This window comes from Vidua macroura, chromosome 13, assembly GCF_024509145.1.
Source record: "Vidua macroura isolate BioBank_ID:100142 chromosome 13, ASM2450914v1, whole genome shotgun sequence".
Classification (NCBI taxonomy): domain Eukaryota; kingdom Metazoa; phylum Chordata; class Aves; order Passeriformes; family Viduidae; genus Vidua; species Vidua macroura.
The window spans coordinates 14,546,843-14,568,801 of record NC_071583.1 but is presented as its reverse complement, the minus strand read 5'-3'; the positions used below and the strand labels follow the sequence as shown (position 1 = coordinate 14,568,801).

The 21,959-nt window shown below is 49.3% G+C and overlaps 2 protein-coding genes across 3 annotated transcripts; one reads left to right on the top strand and one right to left on the bottom strand.

The window, feature by feature from the left end:
- Nucleotides 1–781: 781 nt before the first annotated feature.
- On the bottom strand, nucleotides 782–6,228 carry PARP3 (poly(ADP-ribose) polymerase family member 3). Its single transcript, XM_053989687.1, has 11 exons — nucleotides 6,084–6,228; nucleotides 4,780–4,844; nucleotides 4,019–4,257; nucleotides 3,665–3,820; nucleotides 3,256–3,385; nucleotides 2,792–3,018; nucleotides 2,494–2,652; nucleotides 2,267–2,344; nucleotides 1,845–2,022; nucleotides 1,485–1,631; nucleotides 782–1,370 (listed from the first exon to the last, which is right to left on the bottom strand). Exons 3-11 carry the CDS (start codon nucleotides 4,199–4,201, stop codon nucleotides 1,201–1,203), a joined length of 1,428 nt encoding a protein of 475 aa, XP_053845662.1. The 5' UTR covers nucleotides 4,202–4,257; nucleotides 4,780–4,844; nucleotides 6,084–6,228; the 3' UTR covers nucleotides 782–1,200.
- Nucleotides 6,229–6,336: 108 nt separating this feature from the next.
- On the top strand, nucleotides 6,337–21,347 carry RBM5 (RNA binding motif protein 5). 2 transcript variants are annotated; one of them, XM_053989048.1, is made up of 24 exons: nucleotides 6,337–6,439; nucleotides 6,543–6,987; nucleotides 7,198–7,353; nucleotides 9,279–9,348; nucleotides 9,822–9,895; nucleotides 12,192–12,275; nucleotides 12,700–12,760; nucleotides 12,911–12,976; nucleotides 13,124–13,284; nucleotides 14,337–14,434; nucleotides 14,911–14,998; nucleotides 15,215–15,292; nucleotides 15,385–15,457; nucleotides 15,973–16,058; nucleotides 16,375–16,453; nucleotides 16,712–16,803; nucleotides 17,337–17,501; nucleotides 17,973–18,119; nucleotides 18,199–18,270; nucleotides 18,987–19,166; nucleotides 19,378–19,452; nucleotides 19,891–19,988; nucleotides 20,075–20,204; nucleotides 20,729–21,347. In XM_053989048.1, the coding sequence occupies exons 1-24, from the start codon at nucleotides 6,423–6,425 to the stop codon at nucleotides 20,852–20,854; spliced, it is 2,721 nt and encodes a 906-aa protein (XP_053845023.1). In that variant the 5' UTR covers nucleotides 6,337–6,422; the 3' UTR covers nucleotides 20,855–21,347. The 2 variants fall into 2 exon arrangements, with proteins under 2 accessions (XP_053845023.1, XP_053845024.1); XM_053989049.1 differs by lacking the exons at nucleotides 9,279–9,348; nucleotides 9,822–9,895.
- The last annotated feature ends 612 nt before the right edge of the window (nucleotides 21,348–21,959 follow it).

Below are 21,959 nucleotides of genomic sequence, written 5' to 3'. Positions count from 1 at the left end.
AGCAGCCGGCGGGGGCTCAGGAAGGGGGGATTGGGGTTCCTGAGCCCTGTGCCCCCCCCAGAATGGCCACCCGCTGCACCAGGCCTGGTCCTTCCACAGGAACACCTCAGCCCTCAAGTTCCTTGGGCTCAAGGGACAGAGCTACAGGCAGGTCTGCAGCAAATCATCTCCACTGGCACAGGATATCACAGGGTAACTGAAACCCAGGGGCATCAGGGTAACACAGCTGGGAGTTGCCCTTCCCTGGCAGCCTGAGCACCCGGACACGTGCTCAAGGGGCACACGTGAGCACAGAGAAGGGCTTGACCTGGGTGCCAGGCTGGGCAGGACAGCAGACATGGCACTAGAGGGAGGGCAGGCACTCGCCCTCAGGATGGATGGATGAATTCCTCCATGCCCAGGCAGGGCAGCAGATCTTGCTCACAGGCAAGATCTTGATGCCACAGGGTGGCCATGAGCTGTGTGCCTTGCTAAGGTGATGAGAGCAGCTGGCTCTCAAAGACACCAGCTTTCATCTGAAGGCTTCAGCCCCTCAAGAGTCACCCATGCCATCCCTTCAGGGACCCACTGACACCCTTCCCTACAGCACACCCGCCTTGCTGGGCAGGAAAGCAAGAGCACCACCCGGTGCAAGGCACAGTGCTTTTATTCATAGTCAAAGCAAGCTCAGTCCCCATGCCAGCCTGTCCCTTGCCAAGCCCCAGGTGGGGTGGCCAGAGAATCCAGATTATTGTAAATGCAGGCGAACCCAATGGGAAGAAATTATGATGTCCACTGTAGATCAAAAGGCTGAATGATTTCTTTATTATAACTATGCTAAAATACATTAATATACTATATAAAGGAAGTTACTAAAACTACATACCTACTTTCTCTAACTACTATATCTAACTACTACTAACTCGTGACACTGTTCTTGAGAGTCCAGATACAGGTGGGTCTGATTGGCCACCAGACTCAAACAATTCTCACCAGAATCCAATCAAGGAATCACCCTAGGTAAACAATTCTCCAAGCACATTCCACAAAGGAAAAACAAGGAGCAGAAATAGAAATTGTTTTCTCTTTCTTTCTCTCTGTGCACCTCTATGAAAAATCCTGAGAGAGAGAAATGTGCTTGCCACACCAGATCACGGTGCTCTGGGCTGATGGGTGTCACCACCTGGTGCTGGGCCAGGGCCGTGGTGCTCCCAGGCACCCTCAGAACTGGAGCTGGACAAGGTAGCGGATCCGGCACTGGCTTTCCTTGTAGATGACGTACTCGCTCTGGCTGAAGGAGGAGTCCTTGTAGGTGGGCATGGGGATGGGCTTGCCCTGGCACACCAGCACCTTCTTGCCATCCAGCAGCACCTCCTCATCCTGTGCAGGATCTGGGACAGAAGACACCCCAGCACCACATGAAACCTGAGATCTGACCTCTCTTCCCCCTGCCCTGTGTGCACCACAGCCCCACAGCTGCCACAGCCCTCCTGCCCCCAGCTCACCTGGCTCTGTCCGGCCACAGGCCAGGACACTGTCATAGCCAGCAGGTGGCTGACGCAGCGTGGGGTCATTGCAGGTGATGCGGTAGGGCTTGCCCAGGGCCACCTCCGTCAGGAACATGATGCCAACCTTCTTAGATGTACAGCCCACTGCCATGGGAGAAAAGGATGGGAATGATAGCACCATCCCTGGTACTCCCATCTGGTTGTGCCCAGGCCATGCTGGAACACAGGGACCAATTGCCATGGCAGGGAAGGGGCTTGGCAAGCCCACAGCTGCCTGGCAGGGGGTATGCAAAGGTGGCCAGGCTCACACAACCCTGTGGGCACCACAAGCAGCCCAGCCCATCCCAGGACCCTTACCATGGCAGGCTGATTTGCTGCTCTCTGAGGCAAAGTAGATGCCCTCGCCCAGGCGCCCGCCTGGGTGGGGCACGATGTGCAGCCCGCTCTTCAGGATGGCCACCACCTCTGCCATGTTGGTGCCGTGCCAAAGCAGGCGCCGGTGCTCCAGGAGGTCATGGGCCTTGAAACGCTCATCCTGGAGAGATGCAGAGCTAAAGGCTGTCCACAGAGGGACACTCATGGGTGCCCAGGGGTGGAGGACTGCTACCCACCTCCCTAGTCCAGCCCCAGTGCCCGGCTGGAGGGGCAGGAGACTGGGTGCCTGTTTGGCCCTGCCCAGTTGGGCTGAATGCCCTCCTGGGTGGAGAAGCCCTAAAGCAATCCTAGGGTGCACCCATGGCTTCCCCACTGTGACATGGGGAGAATCACCTCCTCCTCACCTCACCATCTCGGGCCACCTGCCAGATGTTGAGGATGCGGAGTTTGCGCCCAGTCTGCATCACATAGGTTTGGATCAGCTGCCAAGGGGATGGTAAAAAAGCTGTGTCACTCTAGGCAGCCATTTCAGCAATACCCATGGTCCCACTGGGACAGTAAGAACCTTTGGGGTGCCCACAGGCCTGACATAATTGTTTCCTATTATGGGACACTGTGGCACAAGCAGCACCTGGTATTCCTGGGAAGCTCGGTCAAGCAGGGAGAGCTGGCAGCAGAGCAGGGCATAATTCTGATCCAGTGGATGGGCGACTTCTTTCTCCTCCTCCTCCTCCTCCTCCTTCTCTTTCTGTGCCTGCAGGCTCTGTGCAACCTCAATGTGAGCCAACACCTGGCAGGGACAGAGCAGGGACATCCTCACCACCAGTGCTGGGCACTGTGCTGGGGGACCAGGGCAAGCCCAGCCTCCTGCCAGCAGCTCCTGCCCCACCAAGAAGGGATGTCACGCACTACATGCTCTGGCATCTCACCAACAGCATGTCCTTCTTGGCACACAGCAGGTCAGGGGAGTTGATGATGGGTGGCCGTGCCCGTCCAAAGTTGTGTGGAATGATGGTGTAGAAGCGTGAGGAGAGCTCCTCCAGGCGAGTGGCCTCGGGGGGCTGCTCCCTCAGCGCTGCCTCCAGCTCTTCCAGTGCCTCAAAGCCCCTTGCGATCTGCTGCTTGGTCAGCTTCCCCAGAGGCATCTTCTTCACATCTACAGCGGAGGACAAGGTAAACCCATCCACCCCACTCGCCCTGCAGCTACTTCCAAGAACCTCCAGTATCACCATGGGCAAGTGTGGGCACCCAGCATGGGGTGTCCACAGTCCCATTAGGTGCCAGGATATCAGAGGGGATGCTCTAAAATCCATCAGCATCTCTTCTCCGTTCACCTCCCCACCTGCACTCCCCAGACTGAGCCCATGCCACCCATCCACCCACCACCTCCTACCGATATTCATGGTCTGCATGGCATCCCAGAACATGTCACTCCTGAAGATGAGGGACACCAGGTCAGGACCTCCTCTGCATCCCTGCTCCACCAGGCCCATGCCAGTGGAAGCAGGCAGGAACAAGGCAGGCTGTGATAGCAAGGCTGTGGGGCAGTGAGCAGGAATGTGCTGAGCCACCAGCTCAGGAAGACACCCCAGGACTCCTTGCTGGGCTGTCACACTCACATTCACTGCAGGGACAGGTGCCACATGCCCCAGGCAGGCTGACTATGTTGTGTGAGGATCCTTGAAGCTCCTCCATTAAAGTGCTATAGCAGGACACTTGGGTGCTTGCTTTGGGACCAGGGACCACCAGGTTCACCCTCAGTTTTTGGGGTTCTGAAGGCAGGGTGGGGACAGCTGAGGTGCAGGGGATGAGCAATGCCCAGGTGGACTCACCACGCGGCCCCAGTGGCTCCAGACACTGTAGGCACCATTGTGCTCAAGGAACTGGATGATGTAGAACTTGTTGTTGTTGGCGCTGATGTTGGTCTGGTTCAGGGTGCAGTCATAGTCCTCATAGACCTATAGCGAGTGACATGGCCTGGGCTGGCACCTGGGAGCATTTGGGGAAGGAGGGGGTGCAGAAAGGTCCCAGTGGGAACACACTGGGGTCTGCAAGGAAAACTGGGGCTGGCCCTGTGTCAACAGGGCAGGGGCTGGTCTGAGACTCCCCCACCCCTCCCACCCCTGCCCCTTTCAGTCCCTCAGCCCCGCTCTCACCCGGGCACCCAGTGCTGTGCTCAGGGGGCACAGCCCATCAATTGTGGCAGGGCGTTTCTCCTTGGGAGCAATTTTCAGGGTTGCCAAGGTGGAGCGCCAGGTGTCATCCTCCTCTTCTCCTTTCGGTTTCTTTTCCCTGTTCTCTGGCTGCTTCGAGGAAGAAGCTTGGTGCTTGGAAGCCATGACTCAGCACCCCTGCTGCCACCGGGTCAGTGCAGCCTTAATCCCCCAGAAAAATCCTTGGAGATAGCACAGGGAGAGGTGAGAGATGCCATGCTGCCCTTCCCAGAAAGTCCAGTGGGCTGTGCCTTGTTTTCCCTATGCCTTCAGCCTACAGCAGGGCTGGAGAAGGGGATGGCACAAACTGTCTCAATCTTGTCCCTGTGTCCAGGGTGGGTGGAAGAGCTTTTCAGCACCCTTCAGCCCTTGAGGGACTCCGAAGTGGAAAGAGCCCTATGACACAGAGCCGAGGGGGAGCACAGGGGAGCTGTGTTTCCACTTCCCCTCACTAGGAACCCCCAATCCACAGGAGTGTGTCCCCAAGGCTCGGCCAGCTCTGTGCCCCCAGGGATATGCAAGAGGGGAACAATGCAACAACCCCCAGACACTAAATGTGATCCCCCCTGTCCCTATCAAGACCAGCGAAATGCTTTGATTTTGGCAGGAGGGGGCTTGGACAACCCCTGTCTGCTATGCCCCCTGCCAGTCCCAGCTGAAGGGGACAGCAATGGGGCAGAGGTACAGGCAGCAGCCGTTCCTACCTGCTCCTGCTGCCCAGGGCTGCTTGTCGAGGAGCTGTCGAGAGCCTTCAGGCTGGTCGGGCAGCCTGTCCAGAGAAGAAACTTTTTCCTTAGGCAGCACCCACAGATGACAACAGAATCAGCTGTAACGCCTCCTGGTAGCGCATGCACCCTGTGACAGACCTGCCTGTTGCTTGACTCAACTGCCTGTCAGCCTCTATGTCTGTCTGTCTGCCTGAACGTCTATCTGTCTGTCTGCACTGCCTGTCTGTCTGCCTGCACTGCCTGTCTGCCTGTACTGTCTGTCTGCCTGTACTGCCTGTCTGTCTGTCTGCACTGCCTGTGTGTCTGTCTGTCTGCCTGTACTGCCTGTGTGTCTGTCTGCCTGTGCTGTCTGTCTGCCTGTACTGCCTGTCTGTCTGTCTGCCTGCACTGCCTGTCTGCCTGTACGTCTGTCTGCCTGTACTGCCTGTGTATCTGTCTGTCTGCCTGTACTGCCTGTCTGTACTGCCTGTATTGTCTGTCTGTCTGCCTGTACTGTCTGTCTGTACTGCCTGCTCTGCCAAGCAGACCCTGGATGAGCTGTGACCCTGACCCCACCCTGTCTTCCAGCCAGCCCCACTCCGCCATCCTCCGAGACTAACAAAAACGTCTTGAAAAAAAATAAAGATGGCACCATTTTGTGTGTTAAATATCTTTTCTTGGCTCCCAAGCAAACACTCAGGGCTAAGGGTCAGGTAGTGAGGAGGACCTGACTGCATTTGAACGTGGTTTGAAGGGTTCTCAGCAACCTCTGTCTGCTCCTGCCAGCACCCGCTGTGCTCCGAAGGGTACAGGGCCGGGCAGGAGTAGTTGTGCAGGAGCAGGGACTGGTGCTGGTGTCATGGGAAGGGGGCAGAGGTGCCCTTTGTGCTGGGAATATGGAGAGGACAACCTTGCTGGGGCCAAAATCTTGTTGGCTTTGCAGCTCCTGGGCTTGGCCATATGAGCCCAAGCAGTGCAGGTGTGGGTACAGTCCCATGTCCTCCCTTGGGGGCAGAAATTATTCACTTTTAACTGAGGCAGGTGCTCCCCACAGGGATGGTAGGCCGTGACAACTATTTAGCTATTGACAGGGGGGAGGAGCTGAGGTTCTTCACTCTGGAGAAGAAATGACTCCAGGGGGAACTTAAGAGCCCCTTCCGGTGCCTAAAGGGGCTCCAAGTCGGCTGGAGAGGGACTTTGGATGGGGTACATAGTGATAGCACAAGGGATAACTGCTTTAAACTGACAGCAGTTTTAGATTGGACATGAGGAAGAAAGGCACTGTGGCGAGGCACTGGGACCTGTTTCGCAGAGCAGTTGCGGCTGCCGCATTCCTGGCGGTGTCCAGAGTCAAGCTGGACAGGGCTCTGAGCACCCCGCTCCCATGAGTGGGGGAGGCCCGACCGCAGCACCCTTAATGGCGGCAGTCCCAACTACATTTCCCGGCGTTCCGCGCGGCCGCTGCGCCTGCGCCCCGCTGGGAAGCTTCCAGTCGGGGCGCGAGGTGGCTGCTGGGTAGAAGACGGGCGGTCCCTTAGGCGCCATTTTGTGGCGAGGCAGGGAGAGGGACTGCGCGGGTGTGCTCGGCGTGTGGTGCCGGATAGTGCTGTGCCGGGTGCCTGCGGATCCTGGGCGGCGGCATGGGCTCGGACAAGCGGTGAGCGGCGGTGGGAGGGCGGGGGGAGACGGGAGGAGTCGGGCAGTGGTGGGGGTCGCGGCGGGCGCTTCACGCTCTGAGCTCGGCCCGCTGTGCCCCGCAGGGTGAGCAGGACGGAGCGGAGCGGCCGCTACGGCTCCATTGTGGAGAGGGAGGACCGCGACGAGAGGGAGTCCCGCAGCCGGCGGAGGGATGACTACAAGAGGTCCAGTGAGGAGCGCCGCGGTGACCGCTATGATGACTATCGCGACTACGACAGCCGAGACTACGACAGCCGAGACTACGACAGCCGCGATAGCCGAGACTGCCGCGACTACGACAGTCGGGACTATGACAGTCGAGACAGCCGGGTCTGCCGAGACTACGACAGTCGCGACAGCCGCGATTGCCGAGACTACGATAGCCGAGATTGCCGCGACTACGACAGCCGGGACAGCCGAGACTACGATTGCCGGGACTACGATAGTCGGGATTGCCGAGACTACGACAGTCGCGATAGCCGAGACTATGATAGAGACTACGACAGCCGCGATTACGATAGCCCCGAGGTGAGCGGGGTCGGGGGGCCGGGGCCGGCACTCTGGGGTCTGCGGGGCGGAGGGCACCGCGGGAGCGGGTTTGATCCTGGAGCGCTGCCCGAGGCCACGGGGAGCAGCCCCGGGCAGGCGGGCGGTGTCCGTGTCGCCGTCCGTTCGTGTGGCACTGTGGGGACACGCTGCAGGGAATCGCGGTGGCTAACCCTGGGCGCTGGCTTCCAGAGGGAGCGGGAGCGCAGGAACAGCGACAAATCAGAGGACGGATACCATTCCGATGGCGACTACGGCGAGCACGACTACAGGAACGATATTAACGATGAAAAAGAAAGCAAGACCATCATGTTGCGTGGGCTCCCCATCACGGTTACGGAGAACGATGTGAGTAGCCGGGCAGGGCTGTTCCTGCCTTGCCCCCGGGCAGGGCCGTGCCGGAGCGGTTGCTGCCATTTTGTTGAGCGCTGCATCATGGTGGCTCCTCTCCAGCGCTGTCGCGCTGCCATTTTGAGTCCTGAAAGCATTTAAACTCCCCGTGTTAAGTAATAGAGGTCAGTTCAATGTTAATCGGTCCCTTTCAAACGGAACGACCTGTGAATACTCGTTTTTTCACGGATGCTTTCCCTAAGAATGGATTTTAAACTACCTGCTCTTTGCTGCTTTTCTCTAGGAGAGGGAAGAGGCAGATTTTTTTTTTTTGCCGCTTCGCCCCACTGCAGGGAGGGGCACAAAGACAAAGAGGTGGCACTCACCAGTTTTTCTGGTCTTTACCGAGGCCAGAACTTGTGACCGATGGGGTCACACACAGTCACCGAGCTTCTTAGCCGAGCACAGCCGCGCACAAAGCTGCTTTGTGTGGGCACAGCTGTGGGAGTCAAAATGGCCGCTGCCGAGCTGAGGGAGCAAGTACTGACGAGCTTGGTGCTTACTCGTCTGACGTGTTTAATAAAATGATGTTAAAGCTTTAAGGTTTTCTTATTTATGGTAGCTTCTTAGGTTTTTTTTTCCTTACTGGGTTATTTTGGTTACCAAGCTATAAGCACACAAGTGTTATTTGAGGGGTAAAAGCTGAGCTATCCCAGTTTGTTTCCAGTCAAGACTCCGCCTCTGCCTCCAATGTATATATGCCTTAATTGCTGACACAGAGAATACATTTGCACCATTTCTACAATGGAGATTTTTTCCTTTGCTTTTTCGTTGATTACTTTTTACCCTCCTGATATTGAGGGTTCCTATTCACCATATACTGCTCTAGCATTTTCATGAGTGTTTAAAATCAAGTATAGGTTCCTGCATACAAATGGCACAGCCCAGTCAGACGATACACAGAATACGTTAGAACAGTTCCTGTTTCTGATATATTGATGTTGTAGCTCTACATTTGTGCAGTAACTGTAGCATAATTTATACATATGTTTAATTCCGGACTCGGAGTGTAGACAATGCATCTTGGAATGTAGAGTTGAATTCTTACGTTTACATTACTTGTGTACACAATTTTATTTTTTTCCTACATTTTTCATAAGAAAAATTCACTTGCATATCTGATATTATTTCCAGTCAGCATATAAATGGGCAGCTTTAGATAAGTTTTGATTCTGCTGAGCAGCCCTGTTGCATGTCATATAGTTTGAATTCTGTGAAAGCTGCCGGAAAACCTTGTGTCTTCTGCTCCAGAGTAAAAAAAAATTAAGTATTTGGTTTTCCTCCATGCCTCTGCGTGGTGGGTGAGGCTGCCTGTGCCATAGCAGCTTTGTTACACCTGAAGAACTGACATTTCTTTAGCTTTTTCTTTGATGACATGTTCTTCACAAATCTACTTTATCCTGAAAAACCAATGGAAATCAGTTAGAGGGTGTGATCTTTAGCATGAGGCTGAGGAATACATTCATCATAGAGCCTTGCAGTGCAGGCTTCTTGTTTTTCATTGCTAGGAGCAGAGGCTTTCTAGACATGCAGGGAGAGGGATACCAGCAGTGTTCTTTTTAAAATCTTGGGATCATGCACAGTCTTTGCCAAATACTGTCCAGATAATCCGAGAACACACAATCGTGGGAATTCACGTTCTGGATGGTTCAGTGTCCTGAGTGGGCATTACAGTTGGTTTAGCGTGTAGCAGAAGATTGTGTGGACTTTGATGCTCATCAGTCCCCTGTTGGGTTCTCAGTAAATGTTTCCTTTGTCTTTGAGATAGTGTTGAAAACATTGTTTTGTGTGTCTCTTTCATGATACTGCAAGGTAGGTGGTTTCTGTGCCTTCTGTCTGCCAAGTTACAAAAATTTTAACTGTTGGATCAAAATCTCCTGCAGATTCGTGAGCTTATTGAGTCCTTTGAAGGTCCTCAGCCTGCAGACGTGAGGCTGATGAAAAGAAAGACAGGTGAGAGCTCTTAATCCAGTTTTTGACATCACCTTCCTCTTCCCCAGCCCAAAAGAGTATCCAGAATTGTCCCCAAACTGCAAGCACATGCAATAAAAAAAAAAAGGTTTGCCATGGCTAAGGAATGTGGCTTTTTGGAAGACTTAGATAGCTGGTCAACATGTTAAAAGAAGTCTGTCTACAGGGGGTTTTGTTAACAGGTATTGGTAAGTAATAATAGTGTAAACCCATTTAATTGTATGTAGTCTGTTGCATGGTTACCCTTAAACAAGGATTCAAATCGAGTGAAATGTAGCCAGTTAAGGCAGCTTGGTTCCTTGCCATGGCAAAATAACGAGCAGATCCCAGCAGTTGACGTCGCATTTGTAAAGCTGCTTTGTCATGAAGTAATGAAGCAGTTGGAGAGAGATTCACCTGTTTTAAAGGAACTGACTAACACAAGTATCCCGTCTATATCTGAATGCTGTCTCTAGGTGTAAGCCGTGGTTTCGCCTTCGTGGAGTTTTATCACTTTCAAGATGCTACCAGCTGGATGGAAGCCAATCAGGTTGCTTCACTCACCAAGTCTAGATATTCCTGAAAATGGAACAAGTCTGTACAGTTTAACGAGAAAAAAAAAAAGGAAAAAATAGAGGTGGAAGGAGTGGTTTGTTCCATAACAGTGATTTAAAGAATAAAAGCTTTGTATATATTAAAATTTGTAACATACAAGACAAAATTAGGAGAGAAAGTTCTACTTTGGTAAAAGGTGCCATTGTTTTAAATGACATGGTTTCCATTTAATTGGCTTATGAAGATTTGGCTAGTAGTCGTTAAAAAATCCTAGCTTATTTCCACTTGACGTTTCCTTCTCTGTTGCCAGAGAAAGCACCACATCTCTGTGTTACATTGGTATTAACCCTGAAAGAGAATTGTCAGTTCTTGGCAATAATCTGTTACCCCAGTTAAAGAGGGGGAACTGGCTCTTCTAGAGAAAAAAGCATATTCATTTCAACTAAATTAGGCAGACAGTGAGATCTCACATCTGTTAGGTTCTGTATTTTGGCTTTTTTGTTACTATGACTTGATAAGGAGCCAAAATGCAGTTAGAATCCTCTGGTTTGTTTTCCCATGAGATTTTCCTGTAACACTGCAAACAGTTTCACTTGCTTTTGCTACTTTTTTGAGCATTCATAACCTATTTTAACAACAGAACTTAAAAATACTCTCAAAGCAAGCGAAGTGTCAAATCACTGATTTTTTTCTTGCACCTGAATATTTGATGCAGTGGTCCTATGACAACATTATGACTGTTTCTCTGCTCTGTTGATGTTACAATAAAGAAATGGCAGTTCCAGCAGATGGAACTTGTCATATGCCTTGTGCTGGAATAGTGTTTCGTATGTCCCACACTATGGGTGAGATCTCCAGCCAGAGAGCAGCTTTCAAATTCTGTTTTCCTGACATGCTGCTCAGTAGGGCAAGTGGCTAGAGGGGAGAGACTAATACCAAGAAATTAATGCTGAGCATATTTTCAGAAATTTATTTTTTTTAATATATACAAAGCTGTACTGATGCGTAATTTATTGAAATACACTCAAATTCACTCCAGTAAGCAGCCACCTTAGTAGTAGGGAAAACATAGCCTGTCCCCAGCAGCCGGGTTGCTGACTGTTAGATGACAGAACGATGTATTGCAACTATGCCAGCAGCCTTGTTTCTATGTGTGCACATCCAGTGAGTGCTGGGCCCTCCAACCCTCCCTCCTGCCGGTAGGAGCAATGGCTTTGCCCTGTTCAGTCGTGCAGAATGTGAGAGCCTTATTCATGCTACGTGCTAGATCTGTGTCAGACCCTGTTATCAGAAAAGCCACTGGTCCTGACACTGTGGTACCTCTGCAGAAAGCCAACCTGCTGTAAAAATGGTTCTGCCGTTGCAGTGTCTGGGGTGTGGCCTCTAATATGCACTGCCTCACATGTGCTTCCACCTGTTTGACCAAAATATGTTGATAGCCATATTTTGAAAGGTCATTCTGCATACCCACGCTTGGCAAAGCGTGAGGCTGAGAGTCAAGGCTTCTTAATAGCTGTAAATTCGTAACTCCTCTGAAGTCAGAGTGAGAGGACATGCTGAAAGCATTATGAACTTTTCCTACCCGTGGAGAAGCTTCACGTGCAATCTAGTTACTCATTTTGGAGAGCTCTTGCCTGAATGAAGAACACAAACCTCTTGTGCAGGCTTCCAATTGAACTGATGCAGTAGTCAAATGAAACCACTCTTGAGTTATGTTTCAGTTGATGGCACTTGTAATCCAGCCTTCAAGAAGTCTAAGCAGGGTCCCTTTGGGAGGAATTACTGTATTTTCAAGGGGACACTTCTGAAGTGTGCTTGGAAAAGTAAATCCAAATGTGGTTAAAAGGTCTGGGGTGTTTGGAGTAAGGGACGAAGTGAAGCAGTCACCTAAGGACATGTTTAAAAAGTCTCTCAGTGCTATACCAGAAGTGAATAGAAATGTGGGGGCAAAGAGACTTCTAAAAATGTGTTAATCTGAATGCAGCAGATTAGGACTCCTGTCTCCTTGGAGACACTTTCTGGTTCCATGTCAGCGTTTAGTGTTTGGCAGCTTTTTCTACACTCCCTGATTCTGTTTATCTTTGCTCCACATCCCATTCTCTTACTGCCCTCGTCCTCCTCTCTGCAGGATTGGATGGGCAGGGTGTAGGTGGCGGTGGTTGTCCTCCACATCCTCCCCATATGTTGTCCATTTAATTCAGGAGCACTGATTCCTCCGAAGGGTGCTCTGCCATGGGAAAATGGACATGTGTGTCTTGAAACAGGAATAATTGAAACCACTTTTTTTGCAGAAAAAGCTGGTGATCCAAGGGAAGCAGATTGCAATGCACTACAGCAACCCAAGGCCTAAATTTGAGGACTGGCTCTGCAACAAGGTACAACACATGTTTCTGTGTGAGAGTTTGTCTTGCTCTAGAGCTCACCACTTGCTCAGTGGTTTAAAGAAAGTGACACCTGAATCAAACCTGCTTCTGCTCCCCATAAAGTTAAATTATTCCCCAGCATGTGTTCCCTTCTAACACTGCTTTTAGTAACTATGTTGTGACTATGCCTGGGATTGTTAGCCAAAGACTACACAGTTAAAATAACTAATTTGGAATGACTAGGGAGAAAGTAGCGGGGATGTTCTGAAAAGCAGCTGTGGTGCAGATAAGGGTGGCTTTTGATGTTCCAGATTATTCTGGTGGGTTAGCTTTGTTGTGTTACTTTGTGTGAATGTCTGGGTTTCGTTAGCGTACAGCAAATGCAATGTTATTAAAATTACCCAAGTTCTTACTAGGCTTCTCTTGTTTGTCACAGTGCTGTCTTTACAACTTCAGAAGGAGGCTAAAATGCTTCCGCTGTGGAGCGGACAAATTTGGTACGTTACCATGATCTCTTTCAGTTTGTGGGAAATTTCTGGCCTATGTGGGAACCAGAGTTCCGTGTAGGTTCTAGACTGGCTTACGAAATGCTGAGCTTGAAGTGAATGAGCCATGTCCTGACTGAAATATTTTCTCTTCATATGAAGATTCAGAGCAGGAGGTACCACCTGGGGCAGCAGAAGCGGTTCAGTCTGTGGATTATTACTGTGATAGTAAGTGATCTTTGACTTACTCTAGAATGTGAAATGTAAACACACATACTAAAAATCCTTTCCGTACCTCAGCCTGCCAGCTGAAGGACTTGAAATACTCTGCAGAGTTATGGTGTGCACTGCTAATGTCATCCTTTTTCTCCTCAGCCATCATTCTTCGAAACATTGCTCCTCACACAGTAGTGGAATCCATCATGACTGCCTTGTCTCCGTATGCATCTCTGGCAGTCAATAATATTCGTCTTATCAAAGACAAGCAAACTCAGCAGAACAGAGGCTTTGCGTTTGTGCAGCTGTCTTCCGCCATGGTGAGGACTTTACTGGTGTTCTGGAGAGGAACAGCTGGTTAACCACCTTCTCTCCCTTGCAGCATATAGAGCCCTGAGCTGTCTGATGGACTGTCCCCCTTCAAGGGGTGTTGATGGACACTGTGTGTCAAAGCTGATAATATGTAGCTGCAGTTTGAAAGGTGGTGGGATGTTGGGAGCACGTTGAAAATCTATTTTGGTAGCAGAGTTCTGTTCTGGATTGCAGCCTAGCTTCGTGCTTGGATTGCAGAAGTACTGGTGCAGGATCATACTTTGTTGACAGATTCTAAGATCTGGGGCATACAGTGTGGGAACAGGTGCATAGAATTAGGCTTCTTCCACCTTGAGAGGAGAGGAGGAGGCAGATGTTGCTCTTCTTAGCAGCATCCAGTGGGAGGGTGTAAGGACAGCAGGAACATATTCTCAGGGATACATAGGGATAGAATAATAGGGAGCAGCCATAAATTTAAACACAGGAAATTGCAGAGGTACAAGAAAAGCCTCCTAAGTTTCAGAGCGGTCATATGCTGGCATGGGGTCCGTGAAGGGCAGTGAATCTCTGTTCTTGGATGTGGATGTGCCTCTGAGGGATGTGGCATAGTGGTGGACTTGGCAATGCTGGGTTAACCGTTGGACTTGATGATTTTAAAGGTCCTTTCTAACCTGACTGATTCATTGAGTCTGTACATCAAACTCGAGCAGCAGTGTGATCTGTTTGGATCTGCTTTAGTCAGAAGAAAGCAGGTGGTTGGATTAAAACAGGTGCCTAATCTCAGTTTTTGCTGATGTCCCATTTGGAGTAGTTTGTGTCTTGATAAAGCTAAACTTTTGGAACATATTTAATACTACGTGACCCAGGGAAATGCTCAGTATTTTCACGTGAGCTGTTAGTCTCGCTGTGCTCTTCTTCATGTGTGTAATGTGAGGAGATGCAGATGTTTTTACATCTTTAGCTCTTTTCAGTGGCTCTACATGAAAAGATGGAGTCTGGGGGACTTCTGAATCCCCTGCAGTAAACTACCCTTCATAATAATGAGTATTTTTTGTTCTAGGATGCTTCTCAACTGCTACAGATTTTACAAAGTCTTCAGCCACCATTAAAAATTGATGGCAAAACAATTGGTGTGGACTTTGCAAAGAGTGCCAGAAAGTGAGTGTGATAGCAGTCAATTGCATTTTTGGTTTTTGCTTTTTTTAAGTTCACATATCCACCCCTTCCCTGTATATTGGATGGTTTCTTCTTGTCACCCATGCTTTTATTAAACAAATTCTAACTCCAATATTTTGCTTCCCATAAGTCACTTGTGTTGCATGAATCCTGCTTTCACCAGGAGACTGAAAGCAGTGTTCCTCACACCCCTGTTTCCAGTCCTCTGAAGATAACACTGTAACTGTGTTCACAGCACATTTGTTTCCTAGGAGACCTTCTGACTTGTTACTGACTTTACAACAATGAACCTGAAGTCCTTTTACTTGCCAAGCAATGTTTTGGCTTATTCATTACACTCTGAATGTTTTATAACTGCCAAGAAATCAATGTGTGAGGGCAGACTCCACTTCCTTGCATAGGGAGACACTTCAGTAAAAAGCAGTACTTACTCAGGTGCCTAATTTTTGTGATTGCAGAGACCTGCTTCTCCCAGACGGTAACAGAGTCAGCGCCTTCTCTGTGGCAAGTACAGCCATTGCTGCAGCTCAGTGGTCATCCACTCAGGTATGATTTGGAATCCTGCTTTCCTGAAAATTAAAATCTAGACCATGTAATTGCCTTGCTGGTCACATGCTTGGTTCAATTGTTTAATGGCAGATCCAGCCTTGAAAAGATCTGGTCCACACACAATCTATTTGGAGCCTAGGCAGTGGGGTGCATGAAATTATTTAATAAAGTATTTTATCTTTCCCTGACAAATACTATCTTCTTGAATTTCAGCCACAGACTGGAGAGGGCAGCACCCTTGACTACAGCTATCTCCAGTCAGGACAGGATGGATACTCACAGTATGCTCAGGTTAGTAGCAGAGATGTGCTCTAATCAGCAGGTTGTCATAATTTGGGCATGCAGATTACTCACCTTGTGTTGTCATTCATTTCCCTTTACAGTATTCCCAGGATTATCAGCAGTACTACCAAAATCAAGGAGGAGTGTTGGACACAGACACAGCTACCATATCAGGTAGTGCTTCCAGCATCTTAGATGCAATTGTTTGTAATGATAATTATGCAGTAGTATTTTACCTATTTTTGTTAATTTGCTGCACAGAAGAAGACTTGGCTCATTCTGCTCTCAGGATGTCTGAATGAGGATGCATTATCAAAGAACTGTAACAGATTTGTTGTAGTGGAACCTCTCGTGCAAGATGAGAGAGAAGTGTCTATTACAGACTATTGACTAAGGTCTTGAACTTAGCTAGTGGTGTAAGCAGCTCTAGCAAATGTTCAGCAATAACAGCTGTAGAGGCCAGGAATTGCTGACTTTGGGAGCAGAATATTTCCTCCTGAAAAGGAAACTATTCCTTGTCTGGGTAGAAGATACCCACTGTGTATCTATCTCCTTTAGAATGTTTATTGCCTTGTTTGGCTGTTGGAGCTGGAATTAGTAGCTGAAACTATAAACAAAGTAATTTTAGCCCTAGGATGCAGTAGTTTTACAAATTAGTTCGTTTATGCATTGCTGCTCTCTTTTGGCAGGAGCTCCAGTCACTACAACGACAGCTGCAGTTGTGTCCCAGAGTCCTCAGCTGTATAATCAGCAGACAAACTCACCTGATTCTCCGGTAATTACAGCACTGATGAGTTCTTGCTTTCAAAGCCTGGGATAGGTGGCTTAGCTGTAGCCTTTGATTTTTTTAAGTGGGTGGTACAGCAAAGCTTCTGAGTGTCCGTGGGTTAGTCACAGTGCTTGTGGTCATAAGTCACCTGCCATTTCTTTGGGATGGTTTTGTTCTTTGATAAAGGTGAGTGCCAAGCATGCTGGTGAGGAGGAGTTAGCTGTCGTACGCGTAGGGTGCGCTGCTCACGCCTTGGCTTGCTGTCCTTGTTTTCTTGGTGACAGATTTTCTAATTGAGGTTTGTGGTTTGGGTTTTTTTCAGACCCAATCAGCACCACCTACCACTAGCAGTCAGGCACAGGCAGCTCCTCCAACTGGCGTAGTGCCTGGAACCAAGTACGGTAAGTGCTCGGGAGCTGCTCCTGGGGACAGGTTTCTGTCATAGTAGCAATAAAACTCGGCTTTGGCCAAGTGCTCCATCACCCTGTCATGGTGAAGCTGCCCCTGGAGAGCGTTGGCTGCACGGGTGATTAAGAGCCCTTTACAGACGTGTCTGCCGTTGTGGCTTCTATATTCTCCGAATTTTACCTGAAATGTAGAAAGATACCTGTCTGAATTCGTCTGGAACGACCATGTCCCACGCTTTAATTTTTTTACAGCTGTCCCTGATACTTCCACCTACCAATATGATGAATCTTCAGGATATTATTATGATCCTATAACAGGGCTCTACTATGATCCTAATTCCCAGGTAAACACAAGTTCTTCCCACATGTCTTAACTGTTAAGGTCCATTAGTTTCCTATCATCATACGAGTGACATTTGAAGTTCACAACATACCAAATATTGCAGATAACTCTCAGCAGTGTGCGTAGGGCTGGGACTTGATTTCCCTCTGGTATAGCCCTGCATTTTTCTTTCCTTAATTTTCCTCCACATTTGGCCCATATAGGATTAGCACTTGTCACAGCCACTGTAACTGAGCTATTTCGTTGCGGAGTGCCCAGCAAAGTGCACCCAGCTCTGGGCTCTGGTGGGTCATCTCTTGGGAGAAGCAAAAGATTCTCCATAATGCTGTTGGGCAGAACAGCCTGTGTTTGGGGACAGAGGCTTCAGCCACTTCCTGCCTTTCGACTCCTCTGTGGAGTCTGCAGAACTTGTTTGGACTCTACAAAACGCCTTCCCGTGTGGTGCAGTAGTGTGAATCAGCTTGTTTGGGTTCTCCCGTGGACACTGAGCTTGTGTGAGGTGTTTAACTGTCTGCCTCTCCTTCCCTCTGGCAGTATTACTACAATGCCTTAACCCAGCAGTACCTGTACTGGGATGGCGAAAAGGAGACCTACATGCCTGCAGCAGAAGGTGTCACCTACCAGCAGACAGCTACCACAACCAGCACCAAAGAAGTGAAAGAGAAGAAAGAGAAGCCTAAAAGTAAAACAGCCCAACAGGTAAAAGACAGAATGGGATCATAACTGGGATAAAGTCTTCTCTGTGGAATGGGGTATTTCTCCTTTCTCATGAGAAAGGAAATCCTAGGTTATTCAGTGGGGTGCATGCCTTCAATTTGCAGGCACTGTGGGGGGCTGAGGAGAGGTGGAGTTGGCAAGGCTTCAGTGCAGAAATAAGCTCTGCATAGGAGGAGTGCTTATGAAATCCTGCCAGAATCAGTGGGAGTATAACTGAGCCATCACATAGAGGATTAGCTTGATAAGAAGGGTTTGTACAGTAAAAGCAGCAAGCTGTGTTATCTTTGAATGCTGTATACAGGGAAACACCTGCACTACATCCAGTGTTCTGTGGTTTAAAAATAAAAGATAGTGGGTTGTCTTGTTCTGAAACTGCATGTGAGATTGAATGGGTGTCATAAGAGATTGATTGTTTTGAGAGGAGCTGTGTGAGCAAACCACTCTGCATTTCAGATTGCTAAAGACATGGAGCGCTGGGCAAAGAGTTTGAACAAGCAGAAAGAGAACTTCAAGAATAGCTTCCAGCCACTGAGTACCAGGGAGGAGGAGCGTAAGGAGTCAGCAGCTGCAGATGCAGGCTTTGCCCTCTTTGAGAAAAAGGTGAAGGTGATGGCAGTGGTGTGTGGTGGGGTTCTTGTGACAGAGAGCTCCGTGCTCATGGCATTCTTGTCTCATCCAGGGAGCTTTGTCTGAGCGACAGCAGATCTTGCCAGAGGTGTTGAAAAATGGAGATGATGAAAATCCACTAAAGGTGAGTATGGTAGAGGAGCTCTAGCCAATACTTGCTTTGAAACCTGGATTTCGATGGCATTGCCTGTAAAAAGTGGTGCTGATGACTGCAGTGGTGTGGTGCAAGTGCAATAGGCTGCGTGACTGAGATACGCTTAGGACAGCTGTGATTCTTCTTACTCTTGAGGTTTTGAGGTTTCTACATGGGCTGTACTGAGAAGTTTTGTTTGGCTACTGTGGTTGTACTTCTTTTGAGTTGCAGTACTTTGAAGTGTGGGCCCAGTACTTCATAGAACAGGGACCCTGCAACAGAGGTGGCAGAGAAGGCTGAAATACTAAACACCTTTATTTCAGTCTTCACTGCCAAGGCCAGCCCTTAGGAATCCCTGACCCAGGAGAACATGAGAAAAAGAGCTAGCACTGTGAGAGTGCTAGCTTTCTTGAGCACTGGAAAGTTTCCTAGAGAGACTCTGGAGTCTCCTTTCCTAGAGATGCTCAGAGGTCATCAGGACACAGTCCTGAGCAGTATGTGCTCAGAGCAGACCCTGTGTTTAAGCAGGAGGATTGGACTGGATGACCTCCAGTGGTCCTATCCAACCTCAGATATTCTGTGATTTCATCCTTAGTAATGGGAGCATGCTGTTCCTCCTGTCATACACATCTGCAGCTTTGTTCCCTCTTTGTGCTCTCTGAACTGTGGCACTGTTGCACTCCCCTAATGCTGTCTTTCCTTTTCAGCGTGGCCTTGTGGCTGCCTACAGTGGTGACAGTGATAATGATGAGGACTTGCTGGAAAGAATGGAGAATGAGGAGGAGAAGCTGACTGACTGGAAGAAGATGGCTTGTCTGCTGTGTAGAAGGCAGTTCCCAAACAAAGATGCTCTGATTCGTCACCAGCAGTTGTCTGACTTGCACAAGGTAGTTACACTACGTAGTGAGGAAAATACTGGGTTGTCATAATTCAGTGTGTAAACCCAAAACCATGAGGCATGTTGCTGTTTGGAAAACTCTTTTTCTTAAAGCAGAAATCTGCAGGTAGATTGGTGCTCTCCCAAAAGTCAACTACTTCATTTAAGAAGAGTTATTGTACATTTCATGTTGTTGTTGAAGTGAATCTCTCTTGTTTCAGCAAAACATGGATATCTATAGGAGATCAAAGCTTTCCGAGCAGGAACTTGAAGCCTTGGAGCTGCGTGAGAGAGAGGTCAGTGTTGAGATGAGCAGATGAGTAGCTAATGGAAAACCTGTGCAGGTGATCTGTTGAGCTCTCCTTATCCTGACACACGTCACTCGAGATAATCCTGTAAGCCAACCCCTTTTCCAGTCAACGTTCAGAGCTGCCCTGTGAGATGGAGAGAAGTGTCCTGTATCCCACAGATCTGGCTTAGCATGGAAGGCTCATTCCACCTCTAGATCAAGGCTGCCAAACTGGGACTAAAAACCTGCAAGTCTCTTCCTGCCTCAGTACTGGTTCAGATGGTGCTCCAGGGATTTGGGTCTTAGGCTCTGCTGTTGGTGGTGCTAGTATTAGTGGGCTACAATCTACAGTGTTCAGTAGTAGCAGGTGTTTATCTGACTCCCATAGCTCAAAGCTGGACAACAATGTCTTGAAATCCATGCTAACTGTAGTTGCTTTATGCAGATGAAATACAGAGACAGAGCAGCTGAGAGGCGGGAAAAGTACGGCATCCCTGAGCCGCCGGAGCCCAAGCGCAAGAAGGTCTACGATGCAGGCACAGTGTACGTATCTGAAAGCTCCTCAGCAACTGCCTCAGTGCAGCGTGAGCAGTGTGGCTAACTTGTTAACTCTTCTCTTCTTCCTGCAGGAATTACGAGCAGCCCACCAAAGATGGCCTTGACAACAGTAATATAGGCAACAAGATGCTGCAGGCCATGGGCTGGAGGGAAGGTTCGGGCTTGGGAAGAAAATGCCAGGGCATCACAGCTCCCATTGAGGTAAGTAAAGAGGGATGTCTCATTGAGGAGGGTTGGTGCCTTTGTTTTTTTTCTTGTTTAACCAGAAGCGCTTGCTGCTGAAGAGCTCTGAAGGAATAAACTGCCAGCCACTGCAGAGCTGTCTCTATTTATGTTGGCTCCTGCTCATGTTTGTCCCATTGGATGCTGAAGCAGAGGCATGGCTGTGTCTTCCTCCATTTGGTATTTGACTCCTGAGGCACTGTGGCCCCAGTACACCAGGAGGGGCTGCCCTCCCTCCAGTTGTTGCCTTTCCTGGCCTTGCCTGTGCTCCAGCTTGTAATGTTAGGAACTGTTCCGCACAGTTGGAGTGGGGCCAGAGTAGTGTGAGGTATGGGGTATTATATGTGCTCCAGTCTCTTGATGTCCATGGTGGTATTTATGGTTGTAGAGATGCCCAGGGAAGTTTGGGAAGCTGGCTGGATTGATGGGATTTTTGGTGGTGCCCTTGTGGTGGTTTGGCTGCTCGCTGCAGAGCTGAAGTGTGTCTCTCTCTTCTCTTGCAGGCCCAAGTACGAATGAGAGGAGCTGGCTTGGGAGCCAAGGGCAGCTCCTATGGTGTCTCCACGGCAGATTCGTACAAAGATGCAGTGCGGAAAGCCATGTTCGCTCGGTTCACAGAGATGGAGTAACCCCTCTGGCCTGCAAAGCACTTCTTGTTAGCAAGAACTGACTGTTAAACTCTGTAGCCTTGGTGACCTGGCTGTATCCTGGCTTTGGTTTAGAGTTGACCATTTCATTCCCTTGGACATCGTTCCCTGCTCAGCATGTAACAAACACTTCCATGAGCAGATTGTTTGAACTGACTCAACATCATGCTGGAGAGCTCCTGGTTAGACCAAAGGGGATGGCTGATCTTTGTATGGTCGTGTATATAGTGTAATGTATTTTGTGTTTTAGCATGTTGTCCAGGTACTGCTCCTGCCCTCTGGAGCAGCAGCAGGGCCTGTTAGCTGTGCTTTCAAACTGTCTCTGTTCTCCTTTTGTTGTATTGTCTGTGTTTTTTTTTTGAGAATTTTCCTGTACATTTTGTATGATACATCTTTGTATAGACTTTTTGAAGACTTTGATTCTAGTTGCCAATTTGGCTCATTTCCAAATGAAATACATCCAAAAATTATCCTATTTCTGTTTCTCGGTGGGTGAATGAAGAATTACGTTGCCAGTGCTATTTGTCCTTTCTGTAATTCTACTTCTTCCTTGATGAGACTTCATCCTGGAGTCTCCGTTCCATGCAGCTCTCCACTCGCCTCACTCCTTTTATCCCTGTGCTGTGCCTTGTTCTCAGCATCTTTCTCATAGCTCCAGCATGGATGGTGGCTGGTGGAGCATCAGATCTCTCTGTAGCCCTCCTTGCCATCACTGTAGGAGCAGGAGAGCTGCTGCAGCAGCAGTGTCTGCACTTGCCCAAGAGCCCTGGGTGTTATCTGCTGGCCCTTTGGTGGGCAAGGAGGGAGGTGATATGTGTGGCACCTTGGGGGGAAGGTTTGTGTGCTCCACCTCAGATTCTTCTGGGCTGCCTAGATGCTGTGGGGGAGCTGCAGGCTGGGTGGTGGATGAGGTTCCCCAGAGTTCTGCAGCTGTCCCGTTTCTGCCTTTCTGTTCTCTGCCTGTGCTGTGCCTTGTTCACACCCTTCACAAGAGCCAAGATAAGCAGAGCACATCTTGGCCCTGAGCTCTGCCTCTTGCTATTGGCTGTGGGTCTTGCTCAGCCTCCACACAAAGCTGAGCCAGCAG